This window comes from Petaurus breviceps, unplaced genomic scaffold, assembly GCF_028583685.1.
Source record: "Petaurus breviceps papuanus isolate PSGF00001 unplaced genomic scaffold, PetGlider_PUasm1.0 189, whole genome shotgun sequence".
Taxonomy (NCBI): Eukaryota; Metazoa; Chordata; class Mammalia; order Diprotodontia; family Petauridae; genus Petaurus; species Petaurus breviceps.
The window spans coordinates 41,403,477-41,415,898 of record NW_027185809.1 but is presented as its reverse complement, the minus strand read 5'-3'; the positions used below and the strand labels follow the sequence as shown (position 1 = coordinate 41,415,898).

The 12,422-nt window shown below is 38.4% G+C and overlaps 1 protein-coding gene across 4 annotated transcripts in view; it reads left to right on the top strand.

Moving 5' to 3' along the window:
- Window positions 1-12,422, top strand: part of STON2 (stonin 2) — a 186,249-nt gene that overhangs the window by 37,378 nt on the left and 136,449 nt on the right. For 3 of the 4 annotated variants that reach the window (XM_069092362.1, XM_069092359.1, XM_069092361.1), the window contains exon 2: window positions 11,909-12,156. In XM_069092362.1, coding sequence (XP_068948463.1) covers window positions 12,069-12,156 — 88 coding nt within the window. In that variant the 5' untranslated portion in view covers window positions 11,909-12,068. Of the gene's footprint in view, window positions 1-34; window positions 152-11,908; window positions 12,157-12,422 lie in introns of all 4 variants that reach the window. The other variant, XM_069092360.1, reaches the window with a different exon arrangement.

The window sequence follows — 12,422 nt, the reverse complement described above, 5'->3', positions numbered from 1 at the left end:
AGAGCTGTGTCCCAAATTGCTGGTATTTTCACAGATTTTGTCAGACGTCTGAGGAGGGTGCCCTCTCTACAGCCACCACAAGCTCTGGCACACTGGCCACACACCCCAGGACCACTGCCCAGGACTGCGACCCAGATCCAAGCAGGTCACAGTAAGAGCAATTACCCTCTGAATGGTCACTTGTTCCCCCTAAAATCTGCAGTCCATAAGCTCAAGAGGCAGTCATGGGGCAGCACCTGTAGCCGCTGGGCCTCAACCACTTCTTGCCCCAGCAGCAGGGGCCAGACCTAGCTCTTTTGCCACTCAGTTCCAACAGAGTTCCCCACTGACATTTTACTTTCTCTTTGGTGTTTCTTGGTTGAGAAGTCTGGAAACTGCCACAGCTGCTGGTGATTCACTCTCCTGAAGTATGCCCTGGTTAGTCTGTGCGTCTGGGCCCAGATGGTTAGCGCCGGACTGCTGGCTCCCAGTTTGGTGCGATAGACCCTTCCTATCTGCCTGCCAGGCTGTCTTCAGTGGGGGATTTGTTTCTCTCTGTCACTTTGTGGGTTCTATAGCTCTAAAATTTGTTTAGAGTCATTTTTTTTACCTCTATTGGAGGTGGTTGGAGCAGGACCTGAAGGAAGTTCCTACTTTTACTCTGCCATCTTGGCTCTGCCCATCTTTTAATGTTTCAATGTAGAGTTATTTACCTGCACAAAGAATACGTACAAAATAAGGAAACTATTACAAATTTTCTTGTCACCCATCAGAAGTGAATGTCCAACACATCTCTCCCCTCCCCTTCCCTCCTCACCTCTCTTCTCCTCTCCTCTGCTTTCCCTTCATCTTTTCTCATCTAGTCAAAAAGGCAACAATGAAATAGAATGAGAAAACTGAGGATATGGATAAGAAATTGTTTGGGAAGATGAAAAATCTCTGAGCAGCAATTCAGGTGTTAGACTAAATAAGAGAATGGTGGAGAAGTATGACCAGACTGCCTCAGATATCATCAACAATCATGAATCAAGAATTTTTAAAAAGTTGATCCCATAAGAAGGATTAAATAGTGGTAGTATAAGTTACAGAGGGATAGCTTTTTTATAGCAGGATTTCTGGCCTGTTCATATATCTGATAATCCTTGCCCATATACATTTGATCTACATTTAGGAAATTCCTATGAATATTAATATGAATTAATGAAAATATGCTTTTCTCAATGAGAAGGTCTTCTGAAATAATTTAGTTACTCCTCCACCCTTCCTATCTCTTCAGGTAACTAGATGGCACAGAGGATAGAGTGCCTGGCCTGGAAGACTCATCTTCCTGAGTTCTATCGAATCTGGCCTCAGATACTTACTAATTGTGTGACCCTGGGTAATTCACTTCACCCTGTTTGCCTCAGTTCCTCATCTGTAAAATGAGCTGAAGGAGGAAATGGCAAACCACTTCAGTATCTTTGCCAAGAATACCCCAAATGGGGTCACAAAGAGTCAGGACATGACTGAAACAATGCATCGTCTTCAACAACAAAGCTAGGTATGCGGAGTTTGAATTCAATCTCAGACATTTACTAGCTTTGTGACCCTGGGCAAGTCAAGTGGTTAATCGGTATATATCAATTTGTTCATCTGTAAAATAGAGATAATAATAAAATGAGATAATATTTGCAAAACACTTTACAAATATTAATGTGCTCTGAACATGCTTCTTCCTCTTCTTCTGTTTTCTCCTTCTCCTCCTCCTCATTATTTGTTATCATTAATCACTTCTTTTAGGCTGGATTTTTATCTCCGTATTGTGTGACTATGTTCCTTTATTCTTATATAGATGAGAACCCATGGCATTTTTACAAAGAATTTCTAGAGAAGAAAAATCTACATTCTTCCTTCTTTAACCTATTCCAATGATTTAATATCTTTTTTATCAGGGTTATTGGCAAGATTATAGCCATTCTTGTGCCTAATAAATCAGTCAGCAAGTATTTACCAAACAATATTCTGTGACAGGAAATCACCAGATTTCCCTTTACTTTCTGCAATAGAAAATTGTTCTGAGTGCATGCTAAGAATTTGTTTGATAGTATGTACTGGGTTTTCGCGGTTTGTACAGGTAGAGTCAACTTTCAGTTATATGCAAGAAATGTTAAATCTGGGCTAACTCCCTACACCCTCTAGATGCTGTGTGATTAGGCAAAAACAAACTAATTTCATATTTGCCTAAGTGAAGCTTATCAGGAAATCACATCTGCTTGTTTACTGTAGATCACTTTGGTTATCCACTGTTGAGCATAGAATTATCTGTGACGAATACTATCTGCTTAACATGAACAAGACTTCACTAGTTAATTAGTTATTATTAGTTAGTCATTTCCCTGCCTTATCTTCAGTGGCTAAACTGCCTTAAGAAGCTTGTTTAGCTACAGTTTGGAGATAAATGATAGGTAAATCCCTTTTCTAAGAGATCTCTTTTCTTTTTTAACTTAACTGAGAGTCTCTGTTCATCTTCATTGTTTTCTGGACTTGGATATTAATTTGTGGGAGGCTCCTGAATGAGGAAAATAGAAGCAGACTCCCAGCTGTCAAACAGAGTCAACTCCTCTGCTTTGAGGCCTTAGAAGCTGGTGCTTTCACAATGAAGTAAACTCGATTAACTTCTAAAGTTAGGATTCTAAATCAAATGAGATAATGTATGTAAAGGGACTGGTAAACTTTAAAGAGCTATAGAAATGGTACCTATTGTCATTATTTCTATTATTATCCTGGAAATAGAGGAGACCCCTAAGACTTCTTTATTTGTTCCCACCCCTTTTTAGGCTATTAGAAACTGAGGTAAAGCAGTAAACTCTGTGTCAAAATTGTTGATATCTGAATCAGCCATTTGGTAGAAGTATAAGTCACACATTTCTTTGATAGCCTGGTAAGCTTCCATTCACAGAATTAAATAAATGTAACTGCTCAAGGCCCATGCTCTCTTCAGGTCAGCTTTTAACTTGTTTTTAAATTTTGTTTTTATAATTTAAAAAAAAGTCTTGATTTCCTATTGCTGAATATAGAATTCACCTTGGTGGGGTTGACATTGGCTAATCAGGATAGCTAAGTTAAATGAAAAGTTTCCTGGCAAGATGTTTAAAAACCATTACCTTATTCCACTTCTACTATGTGACTAGAGAGGTACATGTGTGTGTGTATGTATATCTGTCTGTCTGTTCCATGCCACTGGTTGTCACAGGTAAGTGCTGATTGTAACAGAAATAACACTCATCTTCCTTCCTTTTCAAGTTCTTCATCATGTATATGGGTTTCATTTGAGATAGGAGTCAGTTAGTAAACATTAAGTTCCTGTTATGAGCTAGGTACTGTACTAAGCTCTGGGGATAAAAAAAGGCAAAAGGCAGACCTTGCCCTCAAGGACCTCACAATCCAATGGGAGAAGACCACACTTAAAAAGAAGCTGAAAATGGAGGATGGGAGGAGGGTACCTGGTGAGAGATCATGGTGAAGTCATGCTGCCAAGAGGGAAATTATGGCATGACTGCCCTGGGCTCCTTCCTTAAGTGAAGGATCTAGCAGCTCTCTAATGAGCAGAAGGGGAAGGGTTTGTAAAGGAAGAGGAGAGACCTTAGGCACATAGGGTGCTGAGGAGGCATGAATTTCATAGTTGATGTGGAATCCTTGGGTTCCTTTCTGTTCCTCAGTAAGAGAGTGTTCAGTTTCTTTTTGTTCTCTAAAATTAATTTGGGAGGTAAGGACAAAAACAAAATGGGAAAGGTCCGAGTAGCAAAGAATACTCTTTCCTCCTTCCAAGAGCACCAAGGTATAGTAGAAAGAATACTGCATCTGGAATCAAGAGGACATGGGTTTGGATCCTAGTTCTTCTGTGTCCTTAACTGTGTAATGTTAGGAAAGGCTTCATCTTTATCTTTAACCCCTTAGACTTGAATTTCCTCACCTACCAAATGAGGCCACTGATCTCTTCTCTCTCTAAGTCTTATGATCTTAATGTGTCTGTGTACTAAGAAGAAACCCTGTGACCTCTACACTTAGCTTTTCAAAGGATAAAGAGGAAAGAAGGTTACAAGTATGTATTAAGTGCCTATTGTGTACCCTGGCATTATGTTAATGCTGAGCATACAAAGAAAGGCAAAAAACATTCTCTGCTCTCAAGGAACTTACAGTCTAATGGGAGGTTCAGTTTCTTTGTCATTTCTCCATCAATAGATATTTGAAGTACTTGTGGCTTTAGAAGATTTTAATTTTCACTTTTTAGGCATGTTGTAGAGAGGATTCCTATTTAGGGACAAATTGGACTAGATGATTCCCTGAGGTTCCTTCTTACTCTGATATGGGCTCGTATTGGAGAGCAATAGAAGAAAAGACTAGAAATGTAAATTGGGTCCAGATTAGGTCCAGATTGGGGCCTCTGGAATGCCAAATTAAGGAGTTTGACCTTGATTCTCTTGCTTAAAAAAAAATAACTTCAGTAGTTTCCTATTACCTATAAGATAATGTGTGCAAAATAATGTTTTGTAAAAATTATTCTGATAATCCTATAAAAATGGATTTCCCGGGAAGAAAGAACAGGTGGAAAGTCCAAGATCTCTTCTTTGAGCTGAATCTTTCCTCTCCCCTAAATAATATGATTCTCTTTACTGTCCTACTAATGTGTTTTGTTCATTCCCTGTTTCAGGCCTTTACTCATGCTTTTCTCCCCACTTGGAATGTCACCTCTTCTTCCTTATATCTATCCAAATACTATATGTTCACCAAGGCTCAAATGGAATAATTCATCATAAAAACTCCCTGACTACTCCAGCCTCACTGATCTCTCTCTCTCTCTTCTCTCTCTCTCTCTCTTCCTTCTTTCTCTTTCTCTCTCTCTCTCTCTCTCGTGAACTTTATATTTAGTCTTTTGCCACATTGTTTAGTGTTTTTAGTCTTTTGATGTTTCTTTTATATTAGTCTTATCTTCTTGACTAGTTTTAAAGCTGCTTGGGGAAAGACAGGGAGAAGGAGCCCATCTGGACACACTGGGGGGATATTGCAGAAGGAGATACTGTAGAATTCTAGAATTCTGTGATTCAGCTTCATGCCTATCATGGTGCTAGATAAATAAACAAATATATTTCATATACTAATAGTAAGAAAAGATCTCTAAGCTCTAGCTTCCCAACATTCCTCCCTTTGGCACTGCTACAAACAGTTTGAATTCAGAGGATCTGGGTTTTAGTCCTACCTCATCGACTTTACTTGGGCAAGTTGTCATTAGTCCTTTGGGTTGCTGTTTCCTTGACTGTAAAGTGAAAGGTTTGGAGTAGATTTCAAAGGTTCCTTCCAACTTGAAATCCTATGATCTCATTGAAAAAGAGGTATTTTTCTGAAATGCTAACATTCCTAGAATGTGATTTATCCTTCTCTTGCTTTGCATCTCTGGGGGTAATTCTGTTGAAGATTTTGAGTCATTGGCTTGCAGTGATTGAACGTTGGCATGTTATGCACATAGAAAGAATGGGGTGGGAGGCGAGTTTGTTTTGTCTTGTTCCAAGCTTCCCCAGTGGGAAGTGGAGCCTCACAATTTGTATCAGGAAAAAAGATACAGCTGCTTGTGCAGCATTCCTGAAGGTGTAGTGTCTTATTCTGCATGTTGAATGTGATCATTTCACAGTAAATACCTGAAACCCATTTACTAGCGTTACATTGTATAGGTGGGGCTGGCCTCTAATAAGATGTCTCAGCGATCCTCTTTTGGGATTTCTTAATTCTTATAACCAGCTCACATCTGGATATGAGACAGGGAGGCTAAGGAAGGGTGGGTGAGTCCTGTGGGAACACTGTGCAGTCTTCTGTAGTCCACATTTTCTGAGTTATGTCCTTAGTGCAATCCATATTACATGCCTAATCTGCCTGAGAAACATGTTTGTAAATAGGAATTTTCAGAATCTGCCTTGGGGCCTCTGATATTGGGTCTCTGCCCTTACAGCTGGCCTCACTCTTAGCTCATACTGAGATGGGAAATCATTAAAACCAGAGAGTGGTGTAGAGAGATGTAGGACTGGGAGTCAGAAAATATGACTCTCCCACTAAGTTGCTGTGTGACTTTGGGCAAATCAATTTAACTTCTCTGAGCCTGTTTCTTCTTTTCGAAAATAATAGAATTGAACTAAATCTTTAAGGTCCCTTTCAGTTCTAAAGTTGTATGATTTTAAAGGAACTTCTGGATGGCTTTTCCCCTCTATCCTATTCCCCTCAATTAGACCATTTCTTTTGATTCTTGAGTACAGTGTTCACTGTCTTGAGATGTTTGTTTATTTTCCCTCATTGGGTTATGACAGTGCATATGTCAATGTACTTACTCATTTAATGACTTGAATTTTTTTTTTAATTTGCTTGTTTTTGTGTGGTAGTGCGGGTGGTGGAAAAGGGGAAATCTGACTCTTGAATTTTGTACTCTTATCTTGACCAGCAGACCTTACAGTAGCGAAGGGCATTGTGTCTGACAGGACATGAAAATGGCTGTGTGCCTAGAAATTTGAACAGATCTGATGTTTTGGTTTGTGGGCACTATGCCTCCTTTGCTATAGGGAGAGCAGGATTCATGTCTAATTCTTGTACCTCTGCTTCTTACTCAAGTTTGGCTCCACACATGGAGTAAGAGCTTGGTGAAAGAGGATATTGGACTTTCTATAGTTAGTCTGGCTTTAGTCTCCTGGCTAATTTTTATGTGAGGTAACTTTCTTCATGGAGTTATACTAGGCCAGCAAAACACTGGGGCCTGAAATTATTCACAGAATCACAGAGGAGGTCTGGGTGTATAGACTACACCCAGGATTAAAGGGTGTTAGTAAATTTGGGGCCAATTTTCATGGTTTCTTTTTTAAAGAGAGATATATATAAAACAAACATATGAATGCACAATATCATAGGAATAAGGACTAGGGCTGTGATTTCATTGGTAGAAGTAGGATAGAAGAAGAAGGTTGAGGAACCTCATTACTCAGGATTGTCTAGGATCACATATCCAGTGTGTATTTGAGGTGGGAATTGAACATAGGTGTTCAATTTAGCTCGCTACACAGCAGCACACTGGGTCTCACATCCTTTCATGTCTGCCATTTTAGAGGAGGAAGATATTGTTAGCATCAGAATTTCCTCATACCACCCCCAGTCTCATTGAGTGGAACTACAGTTTTCTATGGAACATGGTCTGGGAAATTTTACACTAAGTGATTATTATATTCCCTTGCAATTTATATATGAGGAGTGCTTTTCTCAGTGAGTTTAGGTCAGTGGTCTCCGAACTTTTCAGTCATGAATCTATCAGTAAAAAATATTTTTAAATACAGGCTTCAATATGTATATAATTTACTTTTAAATTGTATGCATGGACTGCTAATAAGTATGTATATTGTACAAAAATAGACATTTTAAAAGAGATAATGAGATGAAGAAATCATCTGTTATTCTAGGATAATAGGGAGTCACTGGAATTTATTGAGTAGGAGAGTGACAATGCTAGACCTATACTTTAGGAAAAGTCACTTTACAACCTGTGAGGAAGAGAATCTGAAGTAGGGAGACTTGGGGATAGTCTAGGAGAGAAGTCATGAGGGCCTGAACAAGGAAGGTGGTTGTGTGAATAGACAGAAGACCAAAGTGAGAGAGCTAGACTTAGCAGTAAGATTTGACAACTGATTGGTTTTGTAGGATGGGGAAGAATGAGGAGTTGGAGATGGCACCAAATTATGAACTCAGATGACTGGAAGGGTGGGTGGATGATGGTGGTCCCAACAAGCGGAGAGAAGTTTGTTAGAGGGGTGTGTTTGAGATGAAACCTAATCTATTGCAACCCATCCAGGTCTGCTCAAATTCTCTGCCCCACCCAAAGTGAAAGTTAGGGAAGCAGAGCTCTTAATTACCATCAGTACCATGGCCTGGACTTTAGAGTCTGCCCTTTGAGGCCTTGCCTTTAGCTGTCACAAGAAATCTGAGGTTTGGGGATGGGTAAACTGAGGTTGAGGGAAGGGAATTTCCAAATGAAACCTGTATAGCTGCTGCTGCTGCTATTGGCTTGGACTTTTAATTACCCTGGGTACTGGCTCATGACTAGATCACCTTGAGTAGGCTGGGAGTCTGTACAGAAGAAAGACAGGGAAGACTTGGAGGTGTATCAGGAGATAAGAGTCAGTGTGGTTTTGTTGTAGACAAGCCCTGGACGTTGGCTGCTGCGGGGAGGGTAGGATATAACCTATCTTCTCACTTTCTGATTGGTTAATCACACAGTCTGATATGGAGAGCACTACTTTAGATGGTAGTTTTCTATTTTTCAACTCTGGCCCAAAGATTATGGTTTTTCAGTAGTAACTGCCAGATTTAGACCTATCTAGTTATAAAATATCTTGAAATTAGGATAACAGATTTAATAATGGAAGATACTTCATCTTGGCTTCATTTGCAGTTATTAGACTATTATTGTATCAAAAACCAACATAATAAGAAAATTAGTGAATCCCAAGCTGGAAAAGAAACTTAACAACAACAAAATAGTTCTTGACTTTAAAGTGCTGTTGGAGTAAAAGTTTGAAGAAAAAAACCACAAACTTTTTCAGCTCTTGGATCATAGAACTTGGTGATAACATCAAACATCTTCTGAATTGAATCCAAACAAGTATAAACCAAAATGCCAGGCTATATTAATAATAATAATATTTTACATTTATATCATTTTAGAGTTTTCCAAAACATTTAAAAATTACTTTTATTTATATTTTACATCACCCATTTCCCAATGTAACCCTTACATTTACTTTCTTCTTCCAAAGAAGTCATCCTTGATTAAAAAGAGGGTCTATGTGGGGGTGGGAGGGGAAGAATCTATAATAATAACCAAAAAATTGAAACAGTGTAACATTTTATAGTGTTTTATACTCATAGTCTCTCACCTCTGAAAAGAAACAGGGGAAGGCATCTCGTGACTCTTTTTTGGGGTCCAAACTTGGTTATAATAATTTTATAATATTTAATTGAAATTATTTTGTTGTTCTTTCCATTTTCATTGTTATAATCATTGTGTAAATTGTTTTCCTGGTTCTACTTACTTCAGTTTGCACCAGTTCATGCCAATCTTAACATGTTTGCTTTGTGTTTATTATATTTATTTTTAAAGCAATAGGGGTTAATAAGTAACTTGCTCAAGGTTACACGGCCAGGTGTTTCTGGGTGGGTGCGTGTCTGAGCCCGAGATTCGATCCCCAGGTCATCCCGACACTGGAGCCGGTGCTCTTACTCGCTGTGCTACCTGGCCACCCCTATCATATTTATTTCTTACAACACAATAATATTCCATCATATTCATGTATAGTAATTCATGTAGCCATTTCCCAATTGATGGGCATCTTCTTTGTTTTCCAGTTCTTTTCTGCTATAAAAAGTGCTGCTACAAATATGTACTGGGCTATTCTTTTTATCGTGTACAGGGCTTTTCTTTTTGTCATTTTCTCTTTGGGATATATACCTAGACTGGGAATCAAAGGAAATGGACATTTAAACTATTTTATTTGTATAACTCCAAATTGCTTTCCCAAATGACTGGAAAAACTCCAATAATGAAATTAGCATGTCCATCTTTCTGCAACTCTTTTAACATTAACTATTCCAATTTTTGCTATCTTTACCAATTTTTTAGGTGTGAAATAAAATCATAAGGTTGACTTGGTTTGCATTTTTCTTATTATTAGTGATGAAACATTTAATATGATAAGGAAAGTGGAAGGAATTAGCATTGATATAGTGCTACTATGTGACTAACTCTGTGCAAAATACTTTTTACAAATATTAAATTTTTTGTCTTCACAATAACTCTGCAGGGTAGGTACTATACTTAAGGAACCTGAGGCAAATAGAGGTTAAGTGACTTGCCCAAGGTCACCCATCTACTAAGTGTCTGAGGCCAAACTTGAACTCAGGTTTTATCTCCAGGCTCAGTGCTCTATCTCCTGTACCAGTATCCTTTGTCCACTTATCTGTTGGTTTTACATATTTCTGTTAATTGTTTATATATAATGAAGGCCATCACAAAGGGCATACTCAGAGTTGTCCTTCCTGGTTCTTTAAAGCCTGCTTCTAGCATTGTGGCATCTTTCCTTTTTTTGGATTGTTTAGTCCCTTCACATTTAAAATTACTATATAGAGTCAGGTTGTGTTTTGCTTCATTTTAATCTTTAACATGGTAAAAAAAATTTACATCAAAACTTTGTTTTGGTTTTGGTTTTGCGTATGTACTTTGATGCAGTTTTATTCCCAGAAGATCTCTTTCCTCCCTCCCACAACTCCCCTGCTGTATTTTGCCAACAGTTTTCCTGGGTTAGGAATTTTACTTAAGTTGCTAGTTTCTTTTTATTTCTTCTAGAAAAGAAATGAGTCAGAGAATAGGATATGTCTTCAAAGTTTGCTGAAGGAGATCTCAATATGGACCCCTAGCAAAAGCTTATGGAGGGTGGGGGAGGGGTGGGCTAAATTAGTGATTTGACATTTTCCTATGTTAATTCAATTCATAAGATTTTTTTAGCTTGTGGCAATTCTCTCTTCTTTCTATGGATTCAGCTATAATTGCTCTCCATTTGGCAAATAATGCTTCTTCTGAAATCTTTGAGAGTTAGTGCATTGCAACCTGGACAAAGTATCCAAAGTACAATCTTGTTAATTCTATTTGCCAAATAACTTTTACAAATATTATTTCCTTTAATTCTCATAACAGTTCTACTATCCCTATTTTATAAATAATGAAATTAAGACTTAAAAGTTAAGTAATTTGCTTATGGTTGCATAGTTAGTATGTTTTGGAATCAGGATGTGAAAACAGGTCTTCCTGCCTCCAAGTCCAGGACCCTATCCATCATGCCACTTTAACCCCTGTGGTACCAGAAAGAGTTTCTCTAGTTGTCCAAAATCCAAATTGTTGAGGCAGAAGTGAAAAACTGATTGCAGGAGTATAGATTTATGTCAGGGTGAAGGGGATGGGAGTGGGGATACCAGTATTAGATTACAAGGTAATCTGATTATTTTCCTGATCCAACTTGTTTTCCTATAGCTTCTGTCTTTTGTGACAGCTGCCTTCATTCCTCACTCACTCTTTGTCTTCCTAGTCACTAGTTATGTTAATTTATGTTAGTTTGCTTTGAAAAGAAGCATGTATTGAACATAAGATTATAACAAAAGTCTTATTTATATCATCTTCTTGTTATTTTTACTTTTTCAGTATATTTTTTTTGTTTGCTTTTTTTGGAGGGCAATTGGGGTTAAGTAACTTGCCCAAGGTTACATGGCTAATTATTTTGTGTGGGTGTTAAGTGTCTGAGGCCAGAACCAAACTCGGGTTCTCCTGACTCCAGGGCCACTTTACTCACTGCACCACCTAGCCGCCCCTTTTCAGTATATTTTAATAGAATTTTGTTGACTTTTTTTTTTGCATTGTCCATGTTCCCCCCCACATCTCCTTCCTAGAGAGCCATTTCTTCATTGTATTTTAGTGTTTTGTTAACACTTTTCTTTTTCTTTTTTTTCCCATCTAATCACTGAGAAAGTGAGATATAATTGAGAGTGGGACTGGAAGCCAGGAAGGCATAGGTCCAAGTCCTCTATCTGCCATTTCCTGGCTCTGTGACCCCGCTCAGTGTCCTAGACAACAGAGGCAGCAACCTTCATTGACAGAGCAAGTTCCCTCACTTCGGGGTTACATATGACAACAAAATCCCAAGTCCAGCCTCTTTATCTATTCCTGTCTTTATTTTGCTACCCACTAACTCACACCTTCCCAAGCAAAAGCACTCCCTAATAACAAGTATAGCTGAGTAAAACAAATCAGCACTTCGTTCATGTCTGAAAATGTCTTCATATGTGATTTCAGTATTCTTTTTTTTTTTTTTTGGACAAGGTGTTTCCACTTCATTGGGAAGCCTGAGAAAAGAGGGGTCACTCTCTGGGAAGTGATTATTACTCTTGGCTGTTTGGGCGCATCATTTACTGTTTTCCCACAACCAAGATACTGCCAAAGGGTCTAATTGAAATCAGCCGTGGAAAGATGCATCTCTAGTATGACGACCCTCAGCAATGTCATCGCTACCCACCAGTCTGAGTGGGTATCTTTCAATGAGGAGTCACTCTTTCCTGTTACTTCAGAAGGTAAAGTCTCCTGTTATTTCCTAAAATTAAAAAAAAAAAAAGACTTAACAAATTACGATGCATATTTTTGTTGCTTCCAGCACTTCAGTTTTAGCCATCCATGGGCTTGGTCCTGCTATTAAAATAAGGGGAATTTGTTGTTAGAAAGAGATCCATGAGCTCTTCCATTTAGTAGACTAGAGAGAATAGGGCATCTCTATTTCTGTGACACCAGATGACAACCTGAAAAACCAAATTCACTTCTGACCAGTAAGAAATTTGTTTTC